Below are 19,959 nucleotides of genomic sequence, written 5' to 3'. Positions count from 1 at the left end.
CCCATGCCCCGAGTTCGGGCTCTGAATAAAATCGCATGCTTGCGACACACTTTACGCTAGAAACATCCGGGAACTGTTTACCCGACTTTTGCCGACCTCGAGATCCTGACCGGGGAGATAAGCGAGGGTTGACGGAAATGCACGAATTTGACATTTTCTCACATGATTCGTCTCCGAAGTTATCACGGAAAGTGTCGAAACCCCCCGAAAAAACTGACCTCAAGTAGCACCAGGCAGTCGGAACGCACCGAAACGCCGCCATCTTGTGCGGCGCTGTGGGTTTCAGTTTATATCTACAGCGCCGCTAGTTTGCTTACTAGTAAGTCTATATAAATTATAGTCTCCTGAATTAAGAGCTATTGAATCCCGAGTCTGATTTTTTTTCTTCTGCAAAATTGCAGATTGTTTAATTTTTCTTCTGCAATCTTGAAAATCTTTCTGCATTTTGCAGATTGCAGACGGGTATTTCGAATGCTGCCTTCATAATAAAATCTAAATCTTCAGGAAGGTTGAACAAAACTTAACACACACAGTAGGGTATACTGATTGATAGATTCTTTATTTTTGTTTTACATCTCCTTTTTTGACTTTAGAATTGACCTGCTGATGACATCCCCAACAACATGGCCTAACTCAAACTCACTAAATTAAGTTTATCATAGGATAGTACAGGCCTATCATCTGAAAATATGTGGAGAAATAAACCGTGAGACATATTGAATATGATACCTCCGATGACAAAGGGACCAGCCTTACCTGCACACTGTTCTGCACCACCAGGTTGGGTGTGTTCTCCCCTAACAAAGTCTTCAGTGGTTTGGTTTCGGGCGTACTCGCGCTGCTGGCTGAGGAAGGTGGGGTGGGAGGGGGGATCTCGCTCGGAGACACGTACCATCTCCTCTTCTCATATTTATTGATCATGAAGTCTTTGACCCTCTGTTCATCCCTGCTCTCGGGCATCCCTTGTGACCGAGAGTCATACAAACCAAGCCATACTTTTCTGCAGTACTGGAGGGAGAAACAGAGGACGTGCTTTCAGAAATCACAACAAAATACCAAAAAGAAAAGAATTGTCGCAATAGCACTACTCAACTGAAAGATGGTAGCCAAATTAATTATAACCTTCAATTTTGTACTAAATCTTGTATCAAGATGATTATTTAGCATCATCATCATCCTCTAATCTAGATGTGGATTAGATTTAGACAAAGCTGTAATAATTAATTCATCCTAACTCTAAGAAAAATAGAGATTTATACATGGAATACTTTTGCCTTGCTGTACAAACTAGAAATCCTTGGCAAAGCATTATGTTGATACCATATAAAAAACAAGAGAAAATTATTTTTTCTTAAACATAGTACAGTCAAACCTGCCTAGGCGACCACCTCTTCAACGAGACCACCTGGCCATGGCGACTGCTTTTTCTCGGTCCCGAAAATTTTTCCCATAGGCACAAGCATTAAACGGCCTGTCCAAGGCGACCACTTATCCAACGCGACAGCGACAGCCACGAATTTGGGACCACACAGAACCTTATCCCTGCCCATGGCGACCGCCTCAAGTTCGGATTTTGCGGTCGGATTTCGCGGAAAAGACCTTGACGGACAAAAATAAATGGAATAGCATCGTTTCCTCCATGCAGTGTTTTAATAAAATGTTCCCACTATAAACATTGTAAATACAAAGGTATGTGAATATCGATGTCATCATGTTGTTGCGCTCATCTTATAGTAATCTTATAGTTTACCGCAAGTTGGGTTCGGTTTAAACTCAATTTTCAAAACGATTACATAGTGCATGACGTCAAAAAGTCAGATTTCACAGAAATTACTATCCATTTCTTCTATTTTCAACAAAAACGTGTCTGCGTCTTACTACATTCCGGCCAAAAATGACTTCGCGGCAGGCAAAACATCGGTCGAGACATGTTGTTCCTTGGTCCCCAACACAATCTTGGTTTTGGCGCGGCCCGTTGTACTGCTGACCTTTCTAAAACATGACGCTTCTGTGTATGAACATTTAGAATACTCTTGTTATTAATATTCTTATTTTCTTTTAATTTCCAGGAATCTCACAAACCTTTATTGGGTGCTGCTTGCTTGTAATCACCGACGCTGTGCATTCTCAGCTGCACTCTTCAATGCGGTCGTGAGCTCGGCAGCGATATCAGAACGTTCAGGCAGCGTTTTCATCCTTCAGTTGTCAGATCGAAAACTTTTTGCCCCTTTTTTCCAGCGGTCGGCGCCCCCAAAAAAGGCTGGGGTCAACATGTGTTTTCTAGGGATTTGTCTTTGACCTTAAAACTTATATTGTATGTGCCTGTGTGTGTGTACTCTCATCTCCCAAATAAACATACCCCCCGGAATAAACATACCCCCCGGACAAATCTTCAAAATGTAATAAACGTACCCCCCGGAATAAACATACCCCCTGGAAAATGACCAAATTGACACATAAACTGTTACTAATCTGTCCTCGGGAATTGAGATGATAAGCAGGTAGGTTCTTTTTATTCGTTTATGCCTGATTTACTTATTGAGATTTACCACATTTGTGGAAAGATTGACATAACAGGTGACTATCACGTTTTCAAGATGTCAACCCTGACTAGACTGTAAGGTTTGATACACTCACACTGGAAAGGACCCATACTCTTTGTAACACTTAAATGCATAGTATGCAAAATTTTTGGAAAAATTGGGCATAGGTTCCCCGCTATGACCCCTAACCGGGGGCCAACGGTGCTTTCAATTTTCAGCAAGTGAAAATGTACATGATAGTACATGCATTTTCTACTTGGAAATTGAAGGAAGTAATCAAGGAAAATTGTATAAAGTGACATCATCAAACACAAGTAGTTGCCAAACTTCTCAGTTCACTTCACACTTTCAGAGTATACTCTTTTTTCAGATATGCATCAACATCTAGAACTTGAACAGAAAATTACAATATCCTGAATATATGCTCAGTGAAAGTATTAACTTACTTATTTGTAAAAGCCATATAGAAAAGGAGGAACTTGCCATTTATCGTGTCATGCATTGCATATAGAACAAGATCACAATTATTATATAATGTTAAGGACATTATCATATATTGTCCTTGGTTCAGTCAAGGAGGTTAAATAATTTCAAATCCAAAAATTGCCCTTGTATGTAGAAAAAAACTTGCATTTTGAGAGACTAAATTGTCAACAAATTTGTTAAGTAGATGCCTCAGGCTTGTACAATGTTGCAACATGGAGGTTTGGTGGCAACAAACCACAAAGTTCTCATGTTACACATCAAAGGGCCTGTGAAAGGGTGAGCCAGACAGTAGCCATGGTAGCGGCACCAACACAGTAAGGGGCGGGGCTTACACCCAAAATTCTTGGAAAGCTCTGGCACTCTCTCTGTAGAGGAGTGATCTTTTTAAAAGCATTTTTATATGATAATAACGGTGACTAGATTGCAATCTAATTTTGTGTGTAGACTTTCCTATGGAAAGTTATTACCTTCGCCGAGAAGGTTATGCAGAGGGTAGCGTTTGTATGTGTGTGTGTGTGTAATGTACAGCATAACTCGAGAAGGCTTGGGTGGATTGTCTTGATATTTGGTAGGTGGGTAGGTCTTGATGAGACTTGGAAATGATTAGATTTTGGGTCCCCTAGCGGCTTGTTACGGTACTGCAGCTGAACTTCCTGTTTTGATATCTCGTGTTCTGGACATGCTATGGAACTGATTTTTGAGTGGTAGATAGCTCTTTGGACAAAGAGTAAGTGGTATGGGTTTGGGCCCCCTAGCGGCTTTTTTGGAACTGCAGGAGCAGGTTTTGCATCTTACTTTGAAAGGGAATAACTCAAGAAGGGCTTGATGGATGGCAATGATTTTTGGTAAGTAGATAGCTTGAGTGATGATGAACATAATTAGATACTTTTTATGCAAATCAGTGTCTAATTTGCATAATTAATGAGGAAAGTTTATACATCCGCCAAATTCCATGATAGGACTCTGAAACATGTGACATATGTAAGTGAGGAAGAGAGAAATATTAATTGATATGAACTATGCAAATGAAGACCTCATTTGCATAATTAATGAGAAAATACTATAACTCAAGATGGCCTTGATGGATGGTCATGATTTTTGGTATGTAGATAGCTTGTGTGATGCTTAGAATGATTGGCCGATAATTATGCAAATCAGATTCTAATTAGCATAATTAATGAGGCAACTTTAAAAATCTGCTTTGTGCCATGATATGACTATTCAAATTGTAACTGAGGAAGAAAGGAATGTTGAAGATAGCAAATATGCAAATGTGGACCTAATTTGCATACTTAAATGAGAAACTACTATAATTCTATACTGGTGAATGACGGAAATTTCATGCATTCAATACTTTTTTTTGTGGCATCGGGAAGTTATGTGAATGTGAACACGGTTGAATCAAATTATGCTAATAAGGGCCTCATTTGCATAATTGATGATCAATATTAGCATAACCTCCTTTGTTAAGCTCATACTTTGTTAAGCTCATACTTTGGACATGTCATATTTTAAGACAATCAACTGGTTTGATTTATAATTGATGAGAAACACTCCTAATACGTCAGTCACAATGGTTAAAATCATTTGGCGAAGGTATGTGGTCGTGGAACTCTAGTTCTTTGTTAAATTGTCATGCACATTTCTGACTGAGGCAAAGGAGTTTTATTTTTAGATCAAAAAAAGTTGTTTCCCCTTCTTCGAGGTGAGCTCTGCCATGCTTAAGAAACATTCCCACGGACAATCACTGCCATGCGTCTTTACTGTGGCGATTTTCGAAGGACTAAATGTACATGTTTGTGGTAGGATTGAAATGTTCTGGTATATTTTTTAAAGTGATTATACAGTTTCTAATGCTAAGACACAATTTTTATAAGGTGTTGTTTTTAGTTTTTCAAAGTTTTTGGCTGACTGTAGGTTGTATTTTAACCTCCTTGATCTCACGTGAGTAATTTTACATGTGTACTTGAAACATTGTGTGCCGCTGGCATATAAGTAATTTGTTTTCTGATCAGCGTGCTTTGGTTTACGATGTAAACAGAGACTGTCAAAGTTGTTTGTATGAAAAATATATTTAAAAACTGTGTACCGTCTTATTTTCTCCTAATAACAACAGAGAGTCAGAGGTCACCCCGGGCGGGCGGTCGGGCTTCCCTGGAGCTCCACTTCTTTAGGCTTTTTTTTAGTTCTTTTTCATCCATCGATATTTCATTTCACAGTTATCCACTTTAACACATACCCACATATACAGTAGTAACTTTTTAAGGCCCCTGGTCGCCGTTGGGTTGTGTATTTTTACCCCTTTTTAGCGTAGTCTACTAGCACCGTGCCCCCCTCCCCACACTTGGATCGTGTCTGACGCTGTTTACCATCTCTACCGGTGAGACCGTTCCTATTTTACATTCTTTATAGTATATCTTTTCTCATTGTACTCATTTATATTTACCATGTAATTCCCCCCCCCCCCCCCGGCAGCGTGGCGCTCCTCCTTCCCGAGTAGGAGAGAAACACTGCAGGTCAAGTAGCATGCATGCCACATGTGTACCATTAATCCTGGGCGCCATTTTGCTAACCATTCACCTGATTGTCTTACTTGTTAGTCCGGAACACCATCCCTCCCCCTTCACTCCAAGGCATGAAGGCATCCCTCACAGCCCTAACCTAATCTTTAACAGTCCATTTCCATTAACTACCTTGCTGGACATCAGACATGCCATCCACCCCTATAAGCTTAAGCTTGCACTTGTCTCTATCTTTATAAACTCTAAGGTTAAACTGGCACCTCATCGCAGACCTAAACTCACCCTTTTCTGTATAGCTCTCATAATACTTCTGTCTGGAGATGTGGAGTTGAATCCGGGACCTAGGGCACCGAAGTACCCCTGCAGCGTATGCCATCAAGCCGTCAGGTGGGAAACGGTCAGCGGCTGGCAAGCCATCTGCTGCGACTCATGCGATGTATGGTATCATAATACCGTATTTCTTCTAATAAAGGACGCACTTTTTTGACATTTCAACCTTCAAGAGGAGGCTTCAGGTCAAAGCCAAAGTCGGGGTGCGCACTTTATTTAGGTTTTCTCTCGAGAGAAATCGCGACGTAAGTCAGGAAGTCACCGATTATTACCCCAGCAGGCTGGCCCCGTCGCGTCGCCGACGAGCAACGATAATTTATGCATGTTCTGTTCTTATTCATGTTCTTATGTTTACAAGATAACGATGCTACATCATACGTATATTTTTGAAAAGGTATTCTAGATATAAAAATAATTGATTTAGCGATATTAAATATCAAATTATGAGACACCAAATAACGCTGGGTGTTTTCAACCGCGCGACTATTTCAGTGTGTCGGGCCGGCCATAATTTCGTACCCCACGCCGCTTGTACTACGCCGCTTGCGACGTCAATAATTTCCTAACCACCCACACGGCTGCAAATATGGGCACATCGTGCGTATCTGTAGATATTATCTATCAAAAACGTAATAGCTAGAATCTGAAATGTTCCAGAGTCCGCTTCAGCGGGAGTTTTGTTTTTGTTTTGACGGATAAAACGCGAAAACCCACGCCGCTTTCGGCACACTTCCAGGTTCATCGATCGCTAAAATTACGCAAAAGCCACCATCAATCCGCAAATAAATGTATGCTTTCCCGAAAACATATTTTGGTTTTGCATTCTCTTCACCATAATGTTGCTATGTAGTCGATAAAACCGCGTTTTTATTGCGTTTTCAAGTGTAACATTTCAGACAAAGAAAAAACTTGGACCGCGATTCTGCTGCCCCATGATGCACTTCGTCTGCAAAATTCCCGCCTTTAGCTGCAGCAACAACCAATCAGAGACGCGTAATGCGATCATGTGACGAGGATTACGTAACACGCGAAATGCATCTTGGGGCAGCAGAATTTAAACAATATGGCGGCGGGCGATCGGCGAAATGCATCGCTGTATTTTGCGGCATAAATGCCGAGAGACGAACTTTTATTTTATCTCAAAATGCGTTTTACACGTTTGTCTTTGACTAGCCCGGTAGAAATCAAGCGGATCGTCGTCTGGTCCCTCAATATCAAGGAAGTTTGTCAGATATCCTGGCGCGAGGTTCTCAGCGTGACGTTTAAACTTCAAAACTTTTTACTCAAAATATGAGCGGAGTAGAGGGTTGAGTGTTGACCCCAAATAATGGTAATGTTTTCCCGAAAATTCCTTGAAAATGGAACGTTTAAGAAAGACACCAGGACTTCATAGCGTGCCGAATACCGGGGCGTGGTCACATCTTGGAGACACGCGCCGAGCGGCCGGCGGCAGATCGGGGGTGCGCACTTTATTAAGGTTTTTCTGTGAAGTATCTCAGCTGGCGTGATTGGGGTTGCGGTGAAGCCCAAATCGGGGGTGCGCACTTTATTTGGGGTGCGTCCTTTATTAGAAGAAATACGGTACCGATCGCATGGGTATGTCAGCACCGGCCTACAATGCCATCAACAACCCTAACGTGTCCTGGATTTGCTGCTCCTGCGGCCTACCCAACTTCAGCTCCAGTCTTTTCAACACTACAGTCTTTGAAACTTCTAATTGTTTTTCCTCTTTCGACACCAGCACCTGTTCCAGTCCAGCAAGATCTATAGGCTCCCCTATCGCTACCTCTTCGCCTATTAGTCACAATGTTACCCAACCACCTCGTGACCGCACACACAAGAAACCAGTCAGGACCTGTGTCATCAATTTCCGATCCATCCGTAACAAGGTACCTGAACTGCATGCTTTCTGCGAAGCTGTGCAACCAGACATTGTTGTTGGCACTGAGACATGGTTGGACTCGTCAGTGGGCAGCAGTGAAGTCTTTCCGGACACGTTCAATGTGTTCAGGAGAGACAGAGCTGGCCGGGGAGGGGGTGTGCTTGTTGCTGTAAAGAACAACATCATTGCAACCCACCACCCTGAACCGGAATGTCCCTGCGAGTTAACGTGGGTCCAGGTCCAGCTGGCTGACAGTAAGTCCATTTACATCAGGGCCTACTATCGCCCCCCCACTGCTGGTCAGGATGACTTTGCAGCACTAGAAAGATCAGTGCTGCAAATGCGGGCAAATAACAACAATGCCCACATCTGGCTAGCAGGGGACTTCAACTTGCCAGATGCGACCTGGAACCCCGAAGCAAATACCATCGCTCCTAACCCATCCAGTCTCACGAGCAAGTACATCAGCCTTGCCAATGACTGCGGTCTGGAACAAATGGTCTGCGAACCAACTCACACTGTGGGGCAAACTTCGAACACCCTGGATCTGTTTCTCACCACAAATTCCACCTTAGTGGAGAGAGTCAAAATCTTGCCAGGTCTCAGCGATCATGACATCCCGCTGATTGACGTTCAAGTAAAGCCCCAAACATCAAACACGAAAGACCGACTCATATACCTGTGGAGGAAAGCCAACATCGATGCACTCCAGCAGGATATGGTAACATACAGTCGTGAGTTCGCAGACCAAGCACAGCATAATACTGCCTCAGAAAACTGGGAGCTGTTTAAGGCAGCCGTTAGTGGTGCTGCCAATAAGCATGTTCCCAGGAAACGAGTGAGGCCACAATCTAGCAAACCTTGGATAACACCCCAGATTCGCAAAGCATTTCGTAAGCGGTCTGAACTTTTCTCCAAGGCTAGGAGATCCAACTCCCATGAAGCCTGGGCAAATTTAAAGTTCAAGAGGTGTAGGTAGGGAGTTAAGCAGAGAGTTAGGAAGGCCCATAGGGATTATGTTTCCAACTACCTTGAGACAAACATCGAGGATAATCCCAAGGCCTTTTGATGACATGATGACATGTCAAATCTCTCAGACAGGACTCTACTGGTGCATCGGCCATAAGACACCAGGGGGTGCTAACATCTGACCCCCAGGAAAAGGCTGATGCACTGGGAGCCAAGTTTGAGTCAGTGTTTACCAGGGAGGATAAATCTACCGTTCCTAACCTTGGCGAATCCGTAGTTCCAACTATCCCCTCCCTTAACATCTCAGTGGAGGGGGTAGCCAAACAGCTCTCTAGCCTTAATCCCAGCAAGTCCACAGGACCAGACGGAATACCACCTCGCCTCCTGAAAACTGTTGCCGAGCAAATTGCCCCAATACTACAGACAATATTCTCCCAATCAATATCTACGGGAGACGTACCTGCGGATTGGAGAACAGCTAACATCGCTCCAATCTTCAAAAAGGGTGACAGAACAATGCCTTCCAACTATAGGCCGGTGTCTTTGACATCAGTCTGTGGCAAAGTGCTTGAACACATCGTGCACAGCCACATGATGAAACATCTTGACACTCATGGCGTTCTGTCCCCGGCGCAGCACAGTTTCAGGAAGGGTCTGTCCTGTGAGAGCCAGCTGGTACTCACCCTCCAAGACTTGGCCAACAATCTTGACCATAACAAACAGGTCGATGTCGCGGTGCTTGACTTTAGCAAGGCATTCAACACCGTGCCCCACGAGCGGCTGCTAAGCAAGCTCGAGCACTACGGCATTTCTGACCTTCTTCAGTCTTGGTTTAGGGCCTTCCTAACAGAGAGAACCCAGAGGGTTGTCTTTGACGGCGGGACATCTAAAGCTGTCAGGGTCACCTCTGGAGTCCCTCAGGGTACAGTGTTAGGCCCTTTGCTCTTTCTACTGTACATTAACGACCTCCCCAGCTCCGTAGAGTCACACGTTCGATTATTTGCCGACGATTGCTTGATTTATCGAACTATCAGCACGCATCCTGACGCACAAGGTCTACAGTCTGATCTTGATGCACTAACAGATTGGCAAAATTGTTGGCTTATGTCGTTCAATCCCTCTAAATGCCACATCCTCCATATCACCCGTAAAAAGCACCCCATCCTAACCCAGTACTCCCTAAGTGGAGAAGCCCTCACCGGTGTCAAGTCCCATCCCTATCTTGGAGTACAACTGTCCGACGATCTGCCGTGGGACACCCATATCAACTACGCCACTAGCAAAGCCGGCAGGGTACTAGGGGTCATTCAGCGCAATTTGACCCATTGTCCATCTAGGGTCAAGGCCACTTGTTACAAAGCGCTGGTGCGGCCCCACTTGGAATATAGTGCCACCGTCTGGGACCCGTACACCACCAAAGGGATACAGGCGGTGGAGGCCGTCCAGCGCAGGGCCGCCCGAGTGACTCTGAATGACTACCGGCAGACTACACTACCAAAAATGATTTTTCTTGTTTTTTCTAGTTTTCTTGTTTTTACTTAATTCGTGGACAAATTTTCTTGAATGAAGAACTTCCATGAAAATGATAAGAATAAATAAGAAAAGCACAAGGGACCATTCCAAGAATCTTGTCTTGTAAATTCTCACAACAAGAAACATTTTCTTATTTTTCTTAGATAAAGAAATAATTTCTAGAAAGGATTTTCTCTCATAAGAATTTTCTAGAAATTGAAGTTAAAAGTTCTTGTTTTTCTTGTATGGAGAATCTATTTCTTGCCATGTATAAGAAAATACAAGAATTTTTCTCTCCCCTATCTTCTTTTTCTGGTAGTAAGAAAAAACAAGAATTCAAGATTATGAAAACAAGCAACAACTAGAATTTTATTCTTGAGTGTTCTTTATTTTCGTATCAAGAAACCTTGAGAAAGAAATTCTTGATTTTCTTGGGATGTTTAAGAAAATAGAAGAATTTTCTTCTTGCCTTTCTTGAGGTATCCTGGTTAGAAAAACAAGAATTTTCAAGATATTTAAGCTAGAAGACAAAGTTTGAGTCATAAATAGAATAATATTCTTGAATGTTCTTGATTTTCGTATCAAGAACCTTTGAGAAAAAAATTCTTGCTTTTCTTGGGATGTTTAAGAAAATAGAAGAATTTTCTTCTTGCCTTTCTTGGGGTATCCTGCTTAGGAAAACAAGAATTTTCAAGATATTTAAACTAGAAGACAAAGTTCGAGTCATAACTAGAATAATATTCTTGAATGTTCTTGATTTTCGTATCAAGAAACTTTGAGGAATGCATTTCTTGTTTTTCTTGATAATAATACTTTAAGAAATACAAGAAATACTTTGAAATTCTTATTTGAACTCGTATAATATAATGGTTGTTTCCTGGCTAAGATGAGGCTATTGCAAGAAATAGAAGCCAAGTTAAATTTTCTTGTCTCCTCATACTGCTATCTAGGGGTTGTCTTTACGACAGGGGGAAACTTCACAACAGCATTAAAAATATTACAAAAGAAAGCTCTGAGAGCTTTATTTAGTATCAAAACAACTCTGGGAGACAGTAACCCGTCAATATCTGTCTATTGTAAACTATTTGATGCATGCGTAGTCCCAATACTAACTTATGGTGCGGAGGCGTGGGGCAAAAGTGGACTCAACGACAAGTCCCCAATCGAGCAAGTACATCTTAAGTTTTGTAAATCAATCCTGGGTGTTAGAAAGAATGCTAGCAACCTCGCCGCAAGAGCAGAACTGGGTAGGTTCCCGTTATGGATTGCAATTTACACTAGATTATATTCATATTACAAAAGATTGGTTAAAGAGGTGCCGACAAGTAGCCTTCAGTTTGAAGCATATTTAGTACAGCAAGAATTGCACCGAAGTAAAGTACCATGCTGGTTATCCGATGTTAGTAAAATTCTTGAGGAGTCGGGCTATGCCTACCTACTTATCAACAAGGATCACAATACATCATATGCACAGTCTGCTTTAAAACAAAGACTAAAAGACATTTTTATACAAACATTTTACTCAGAACTAAACTCCCCTGGCAAAAAAGAGAACCAAGGCAACAAATTAAGAACATACAGAAAATTCAAACGGGCATATGAAAGAGAAAAATATCTTGACATCAAAAACTTTAGCCATCGCCGAGCCATGGCTAAGCTAAGAATTAGCGACCACCCACTGCATATTGAAACTGGTAGATACAGCCGGACTCCTCCTAGAGATAGGCTATGTGCACTCTGTAATAAGAACTCTATAGAAGATGAAGTACATTTTATTCTAGAATGCTCACTGTACAAAGATTTACGCATCTCTTTGGTTAACGCAATACAACTAGACCAGAGATATACAAACTTAACAAATGACAAACTGTTCATATACTTGATGTCATCGAATAATCAATCGGTAATTGAGAAACTCTGTGAATTCGTGTATACATGTCTCAAGAAGAGAGAAGTAGCGTGTAAACTTTAGAGGTAGATAGAACATAGAATAGTTTTCTGTTATTACAATGCACAATTGTATTACTTGTAATGCATTTAGCCCGGAAGGGCATGAACATGCAAATAAACATTACATTTAAAAATCTTGATTGTTCTGGCAAATATCTGCATAAAATTTTGACCAATGGCAACACTTGCCATGTGATCTTTTCCTAACTCCCGATTGGTGGTTTCAAATGCCACAGGCAGTTGACAGCAGGGCCAAAGCTCTGAGAAGTTCATGCCTTCAAGTGCTGTTCACTTCTAGTTCTATTTTGTATAAATTGAAGACTCAAGTCGGTTTCAAAGTCAAAACCCAGGTACAAGAGAACATATACAAGATGGGGATCATGGTCTGAGCCTGCAGCAGATGCCAAATTTTGCACGGAAACACTGGATAGCAGTATGGAAAAGGTAAGTGCCCCCCTCCCCACCCGACTGTATGAAAATCAGCTCAACTTTATTTATCATATGAAAAAAAAAAAGGTCAAAGGGCCCCTGGATGGTTTAATCGTCAAAAGCATCAGGCATTAGAGATAATGATAAGTAAAGCCTCTTTGGGTCCAACTCAAAACATCTTTTTGGCCGATGAATTAATAGGTTTTAATCAAAAAGCGATCCGCACACATTGGAAGATTACATTCCACCTCTGAGGGGTGGACTATTTTAAACGTATTGTTTCTGGAAAACATATGGATAGGTTAAAGAATGATAAAACATATGATGTGTTTTGTGAAGAAATCAATTCAATTGGAACTTTCACATCTAGAAGCTGGAAGTTAGTTAGCTCAACTCAGAAAGTAAAAATGAATAACATAGTCTTCATTTTTCCCCCAGATGTTGGAAGATGCCAATGGGAATGCCAATATGTCAACAGAAATGGGCTTGAAGGGTTTGGTTTCCATAGTCGAAGATGATCATCTGTTAACACTGCCAAGTCAGATGAGGCTGCTCTACACCACCTTCCAAGATGATAAAGAATTATATATTATGAAATATATCATATGTAATAAATCATATAGCATGTTAATTACATAGCAGTTTGTAATCTTTATGTCCTTTCAGTTTCAGTAGGCTTTGTATCAAAATTAGTTTTGGTATTTGTACAACGATATTGTATATAATGTATATTATTATAATACCTATTATTTTTGAAATAATACACTCAAAAGCTTTGCCAATGTCATTTTTTTTATACCAGACTCTACAATTTACAGAAATATTAAGCCATCAACATGTCATTTTAACTGTAACTCTTGGAGTGAGATTCTTATTGTAAGAACATCAGTCTTAAGAGTAAGAAAACATTTCTAGGTAGCAAGAATTGTGTTCTTGAAGTAAGAAAAGCATTCTTGTTGTAAGAAGATTAATCTTAGAAGTAAGCAAACATTTCTTGACAGCAAGAATTGTGCTCTTGGTGGAAGAAAAGTATTCTTGGTGTAAGAATATTAATCTTAGAAGTAAGAAAAAAATTCTTGGCAGCAAGAATTGTGCCCTTGATATAAGAAAAGTATTCTTGTTGTAAGAAGATTAATCTTAAAAGTAAGCAAACATTTATTGACAGCAAGAATTATGCTCTGGATGTAAGAAAAGTATTCTTGGTGTAAGAATATTAATCTTAGAAGTAAGAAAAAAATTCTTGGCACCAAGAATTGTGCTCTTGATATAAGAAAAGTATTCTTGTTGTAAGAATATTAATCTTAGAAGTAAGCAAACATTTCTTGGCAGCAAGAATTGTGCTCTTGATGTAAGAAAAATATTCTTGGTGTAAGAATATTAATCTTTGAAGTAAGAATACATTTCTTGGTAGCAAGAATTCTGCTCTTGATGTAAGAAAAGCATTCTTGTTGTAAGAAGATCAATTATAGAAGTAAGCAAACATTTCTTGGTAGCAAGAATTCTGCTCTTGATGTAAGAAAAGCATTCTTGTTGAAAGAAGATCAATTATAGAAGTAAGAATACATTTCTTGGTAGCAAGAATTCTGCTCTTGATATAAGAAAAGTATTATTGGTGTAAGAATATTAATCTTAGAAGTAAGCAAACATTTCTTGGTAGCAAGAATTGTGCTCTTGATACAAGAAAAAATATTCTTGGTGTAAGAATATTAATCTTAGAAGTAAGCAAACATTTCTTGGTAGCAAGAATTGTGCTCTTGATGTAAGAAGATTAATCTTAGAAGTAAGAAAACATTTCTTGGCAATAAACAATCTTTGCTCTTGATGCAAGAAAAGTATGCTTATTGTAAGAAGATCAATCTTAGAAGTAAGAAAGTATTTTCTAGGCAGCAAGAATTATGTTCTTGAGGTGAGAAAAATATTCTTTGTATAAGAAGATCAGCTCTTGAGGTAAGAAAGTATTTCTAGGCGATAACAATTTTTGCCCCTGAAGCGAGAAAAGGATTCTTGATGTAAGAAGATAAATCTTGATGTAAGAAAACATTTCTCAGCGATAAGCATGTTTGGTCTTGAAGTGAGGAAAATATTCTTAGTGTAAGAACCTAAATCTTGAAAATAAGAAAGCAGTTCTAGGTATTAAGATTGCAGGTCTTAAGTAGAGAAATGCATTCTTGTTATAAGAACAAAAAACTTGAAAAGAAGAAAGGATTTCTTGGCTGTAAGAATTTTGGTCTTGAAGTAAGAAAAAACGTGTTGGTATAAGAACCTAAATCTTAGAAATAAGAAAGTAGTTCTTGCTATCAAGAATTTTGGTCTTAAGAAGAGAAATGCATTCTTTTTGTAAGAACATAAAAGCTAGCAGTAAGAAACCATTTCTAGGCAGTAAAGTTTTGGTCAAGAATACCAGCCTTTAAGTGAGAAATTAATTCTTAGTATAAGAACCTCAGATCCATGTGTCTGAATCAAGAATATACATAGAAAAAAAAATCTTACTGCAAGAATTCCTTTCGGCAGTAACCAAGGTCATTTTTATAAGAAAGATTTTCTTACTACAAGAAAAAGCTCAGTAAGTAAAAAATTGCTTAATTCGTGGACAAAACCTTTTTCTTGAATACAGAAAAATTTGCTTGCATGAAGTAATATTTTTCTGTATGTAAGAAAAAACTAGAATACAAGAAATTGCATTTTTGGTAGTGTAGCAGCGTGACACAAATGCTCAATGACCTGCAGTGGACCCTTCTCTCTGAAAGGAGGAGGAACGCCCGCCTCACCTTTTTCTATAAGCTAGTTAATAACCACATCAATATTAATACAGATAGTCTACTGAAACCAGCTCAGGGGCGCACCCGGGGAAGCCACACGCTCAAATTTCAACCACTTTACGCCCGAACAGACTCTTACAAATATTCATACTTCCCCCGCACCATACCTGAGTGGAACGCCCTGCCTGGCGCGGTTGTTACGGCTCCCACCGTTGAGTCTTTCCGCGCCAGGCTGGAGGCCTGCCCGCCTTAGCCTAGGACCTCCTCCCCCCCTACTTTGCCCCTAGCGGGGTTATTTGGGGGTATCCATGATGATGATGATGATGACTTTGTAGCGAGATCGACCGATATATGTTAGTACCGCCAGGGTTTCACAAATGCCGGGTCATTGTAGCGGCGGGGAAATCCACGTCATTTGGTCAAAAAATAGCGATTTAGGAGCAAAAATATCGGGGAAATATGGAAAAAAAACTAAACTTTCGATTTAAGGGGGATCTCTGATAAGCAAAGCCCCGATGGATTTTTAAAAAAAACAATAAACGTACCGTCCAAAATAAGAACGTACTGGGTGGATTTTGAGGCTGAAAAAAATAAACGTACCGGTACGTTTATTTGGGAGATGAGAGTAGTGGTGCGTACCTAAACCCGAGTTTAGCTTTAGGTTCGGACTCGAGTCCAGAGGTTTAGGTTCAGGTCCAAACTTGAAAGTCCGGACTTGAACCAATGACATGTAAGCAGAGCAAGTTGGCTAACTTAATTATTCTCAAGGTGTATGTGCACGTCTGTGACCCTGATACTTGCAATTAGGGATATAAATGGACAGCAAATTTAATAAAGCCCCAAAATCCTTTCACACGTGTAGTTTGGACTAATAACCATTGTTACAAATTTTTAAAAAAAGGCTGTCTAGTAACAAATAACTGCAGTCTTTTGATTTTTGGTTACATGCAAAACTGCATGTTGGCAAAATTTTACAATGTAATTTGATAAATTTTCTGGAAGAAACCTGCCTACATGGCTGTATAGATCTACTCTACTCTACAAAATGATAGTATATAGTGGGTGAATTTTTATAAAATGTCCTTAACAAAGATTTTAATTAATAAAGTAAGTTCATCGTTTTTCATGTTGCCATGGCAACGGGTTTATGACAGGCATATTTTATAAAATCTGCTAATTTCAGTGACATACCAAGGCTTTGTTGGTACCTCACATCTATTTTCTTACATTGTTATCATCTTATGTAATCCAATGTAACTTTCATGATTTAACATTACTATTTTATGCTGATTTGATGACGTCATCGGTCAAAATCCAAGATGGCGGATAGAATCACATAAACTTACGTCAAAATGACATCATATTAGGTCATAATGACACAAAATTTGTTATGGTAATGTCAATTCACATGTGCATCTTCCTCTGAAAATTTGGTGGCCATGACAATGAGTACGTTGATGAAGGTTAGACATCCAGAAATAAGATACGCCCAAAATAATTACTCAAGCAACTGGATAAGATTTTGAAAGTCAGACATTTCAGACAGCATCTGCTATCTTTCGTCAGTGACTGAAGAACTTCTGAAGGATCTGGTAGAACTAGGTTTTATACCAAAACTCTGAATAGATATGTTAATGAAGGGAAGACAATTTCATGGTTCAATAGGATAGTAAGTTAAGGTCGCAGAACACATTATTAATGGGCGACCCCCGTGGACAATAGTAGTTCGGGTATGAAGTAGTGCGTCGCATTGCTTGAAAAGGCCATAGTTTTACTTCTGTGCACGTTAGCGAGGCTGAAACTGTGGTTAATGGCAGAGGAATACGTCAGTTTTGAGACAGTACGAGTTTGATTACGATGTTTGTTCGGTCGGGTTGGATTCGCGCCTGGATATTGTTACCGCCCGACTACTGTAAGTCGCCTGCAGTACGGTGACCTCCGCTGGGGGTCATATCAAAGTGGCTTTTAAAAATTTAACCTCATTTTGCAAATATTTTGTAGATTGAACCTTGAAGTCAAACATATAAAAATCTGGCACCCTAATTGTGCACCTTTCTATAATTTTTCAAGCGTCGAAGCTTCTCACCTTGGGATCCTTAATCATATAAATCCCTATAGGAGAAATACAGTGGTCTGCAACCTTAAGACAAATTTTTGTCTTAAAGCTTACTATCCTATTGTACGAAAATTTGTACACGATGGAACGGTATACAAATATTACAAAGATAACGGAAAATGTAATTTTTGTAGGATATTTCTGTCAATGCGAATTGAAACTGGTTGGGGTCATGCTGTCTAAAATCACATACTATTTCCATCCATCTACGTAACTCACACTGTCTTTGAACACCTCGACCTGGAAACATGTTGTGAGTGGAATCCTCTTCATGGCGACCACCTGTCCATCGCGACCATTTTTGCTCGGTCCCCACGGTGGTCGCCTTGGGCAGGTTTGACTGTACATAACTTTATACTTTATAAATAAATGTATATTTAGGTAGTGGCAGTGGCAATGCTTTTTCTTGGTGATTTCCATATAAATTTTTGTTAAGATCAAAGGCAAAACCAACTAACTACAATGTACAAGACAGCTAACATCTGGTATGTCGTGAAAACCCTTATTGTTATTTTGATTCTAGGCAAGCAGAACCAAAATGTATACAATCGTAAAAAGATAAATTGAGACAGAATGAACGTGAACGTACCTCGTTGCCATGCTTCTGAAGGAACTCTATTTCCTGTTGGGTGAAGGTGGTCATAGAGATGGACTTGACTCTGTGTGGTGGGTTTATACCACGTCTGAAAAGGGGCACGAACAAGTCAGTTTCACACATAGTTAAAGGCAAAATATAAACATGACACCAGGATTTCACCCCCTGCAGCAATGGGTCAGTCAAGCAAGTGAGAATTTATCCTATCTCATACATGTGTAGGGTTCAATTACAGCCTAAAACATGGCAATAATCACAAAATTTGGCCAGATTTTAAAACTTAAACATTCTTCTGTCTCCTCCAGCAGAAAATTACTACTGACATGTACAACATTCTGACTCTGAGCAAAGAACAATCATTCTTTAAACAAGTGCTTTTCAAAAAAGCTGGCGTTTTGGCTACGTTTATGAGTGTGAATTGTCTTTTCCCTTTACTTGAAGTAAAATCTGCCAGAGAAAGTCACTCAAGGGCTGTTGAGTCTATAAGAAAAATTGTCATTTTGGGAGAGGAGTACTGTTTTAATTTAATAGAGAAAGGCAGATTGGGGAAAGCAATTTTGAAGTTACGTCACTTAACTTAAGTGCTTTTGAAAAAGCTGGTCTAGGCCTACAACTTGTACTTATTTCTAAAATGTACAATAGGCTCATTGTAAAAGCTATCAATGTAATTATGTACATGGCACGCAATAAAACATAAAATTTGAAAAAGCACCATTGAATCATCAGCACTATGGTAATTAAGTGAAATAGAAGTTCATAACAGCTAAGGTTCTATCTAAAATGACTACCAAATGTCAAACAAATCAACAGCTACCTCATCCCTATTACATTCTGGTTTCCGCATTTACAACATTTCTTCCTTATTTTCCTGGATAATTTTGCTAAAATTCATGAAAATTCCCATATTTTTGTGCCGAGCGGCGTCACTTTCCACGTCCGTGTTGTCTGAATGAAGTCGATACTGAACAATGGAGCATTTGCTACTGTAACAAAGGATCGCTGTTTTGCAAACAACATCAACAGCCTCTGTTTACATCGGGGATAGAAGTTTAGTGGCGAGTGTTTTGCAAGAATCATCTTACCGCGCATAGGAGCCGCTGCACGGTATTTTCCATTACAATGAACAGAAAAATTTGAATGCCGGGTTTGGAATCTATGAAGTCCTGTTCATAAGACAAAGGCCTTGTATATATTAAATGAATATTTAACTAGAGTTCCACGAACACATTATCTTCGCCAAATAATCAAGGCTTATTGTGGAGAGTGATTAATATTTACATGCTTATCACCCCCTTCAAACTTGATCATACACCATACCGTTTGAAAGTTATGATGGAGGGGGGGGGGATGAGTCCAGTCTAGATAGGGATAAAAATCATTTGGTGGTACAGGGTTAGTATATGTGTATAGTGTGCTGATATATGTTATAACTGGTCATCAAAAAAATTGAAAGTTATAATTAAATGGTACAGTCAATATATATGAATAGAATAAATCTTTATTCCATATCATACACATTTTGCAAGACATAGTACATGTTACTTTTCCATACGGTGCTAGGTAATACCTAGCAGTGGTGCAGTTTTGGTGCAGTGTACTCTCTGAGCAGAGGAGTGGATCCGGCTGGTTATTCACATATTTTTTGGTGTTTTGTAAGGCTTTCTATTTTGTTCCCTTTCCGTTATGTCTCCGTGTGTTGGACAAAAATGCCGAAACTGAACACTTTAAAAACCAACCGGACCCACACATCTGCTTGAACTGTAGTGAGACTGCCCCATTTGTTTATTTATGTACCCCATCTGTTTATTCATACTTCTAGGCAAGGTCTATTTATTATCTTCGCCGAGTACTTGTACTCGGAGAAGA

The 19,959-nt window shown here is 39.9% G+C and overlaps 1 protein-coding gene and 1 long non-coding RNA gene across 4 annotated transcripts in view; one reads left to right on the top strand and one right to left on the bottom strand.

Annotated features, from left to right (window-relative positions):
- Positions 1 to 19,959, bottom strand: part of LOC136422706 (arf-GAP domain and FG repeat-containing protein 1-like) — a 64,232-nt gene that overhangs the window by 19,714 nt on the left and 24,559 nt on the right. For all 3 annotated transcript variants that reach the window (XM_066410545.1, XM_066410547.1, XM_066410546.1), the window contains exons 2-3: positions 18,088 to 18,181; positions 757 to 1,008 (exon numbers count right to left, since the gene is read on the bottom strand). In XM_066410545.1, the coding sequence (XP_066266642.1) occupies positions 757 to 1,008; positions 18,088 to 18,181 (346 nt within the window). The remainder of the gene's footprint in view (positions 1 to 756; positions 1,009 to 18,087; positions 18,182 to 19,959) is intronic.
- LOC136422708 (uncharacterized) lies at positions 12,343 to 14,445 on the top strand. Its single transcript, XR_010753663.1, has 2 exons — positions 12,343 to 12,638; positions 13,062 to 14,445. It is a non-coding gene; the product is annotated as an uncharacterized lncRNA (long non-coding RNA).

The sequence above is a fragment of the Branchiostoma lanceolatum genome, chromosome 17 (assembly GCF_035083965.1).
Source record: "Branchiostoma lanceolatum isolate klBraLanc5 chromosome 17, klBraLanc5.hap2, whole genome shotgun sequence".
Classification (NCBI taxonomy): Eukaryota; Metazoa; Chordata; class Leptocardii; order Amphioxiformes; family Branchiostomatidae; genus Branchiostoma; species Branchiostoma lanceolatum.
Note: the sequence above shows the minus strand (reverse complement) of the source record. Positions and strands in the feature narration are given on the sequence as shown.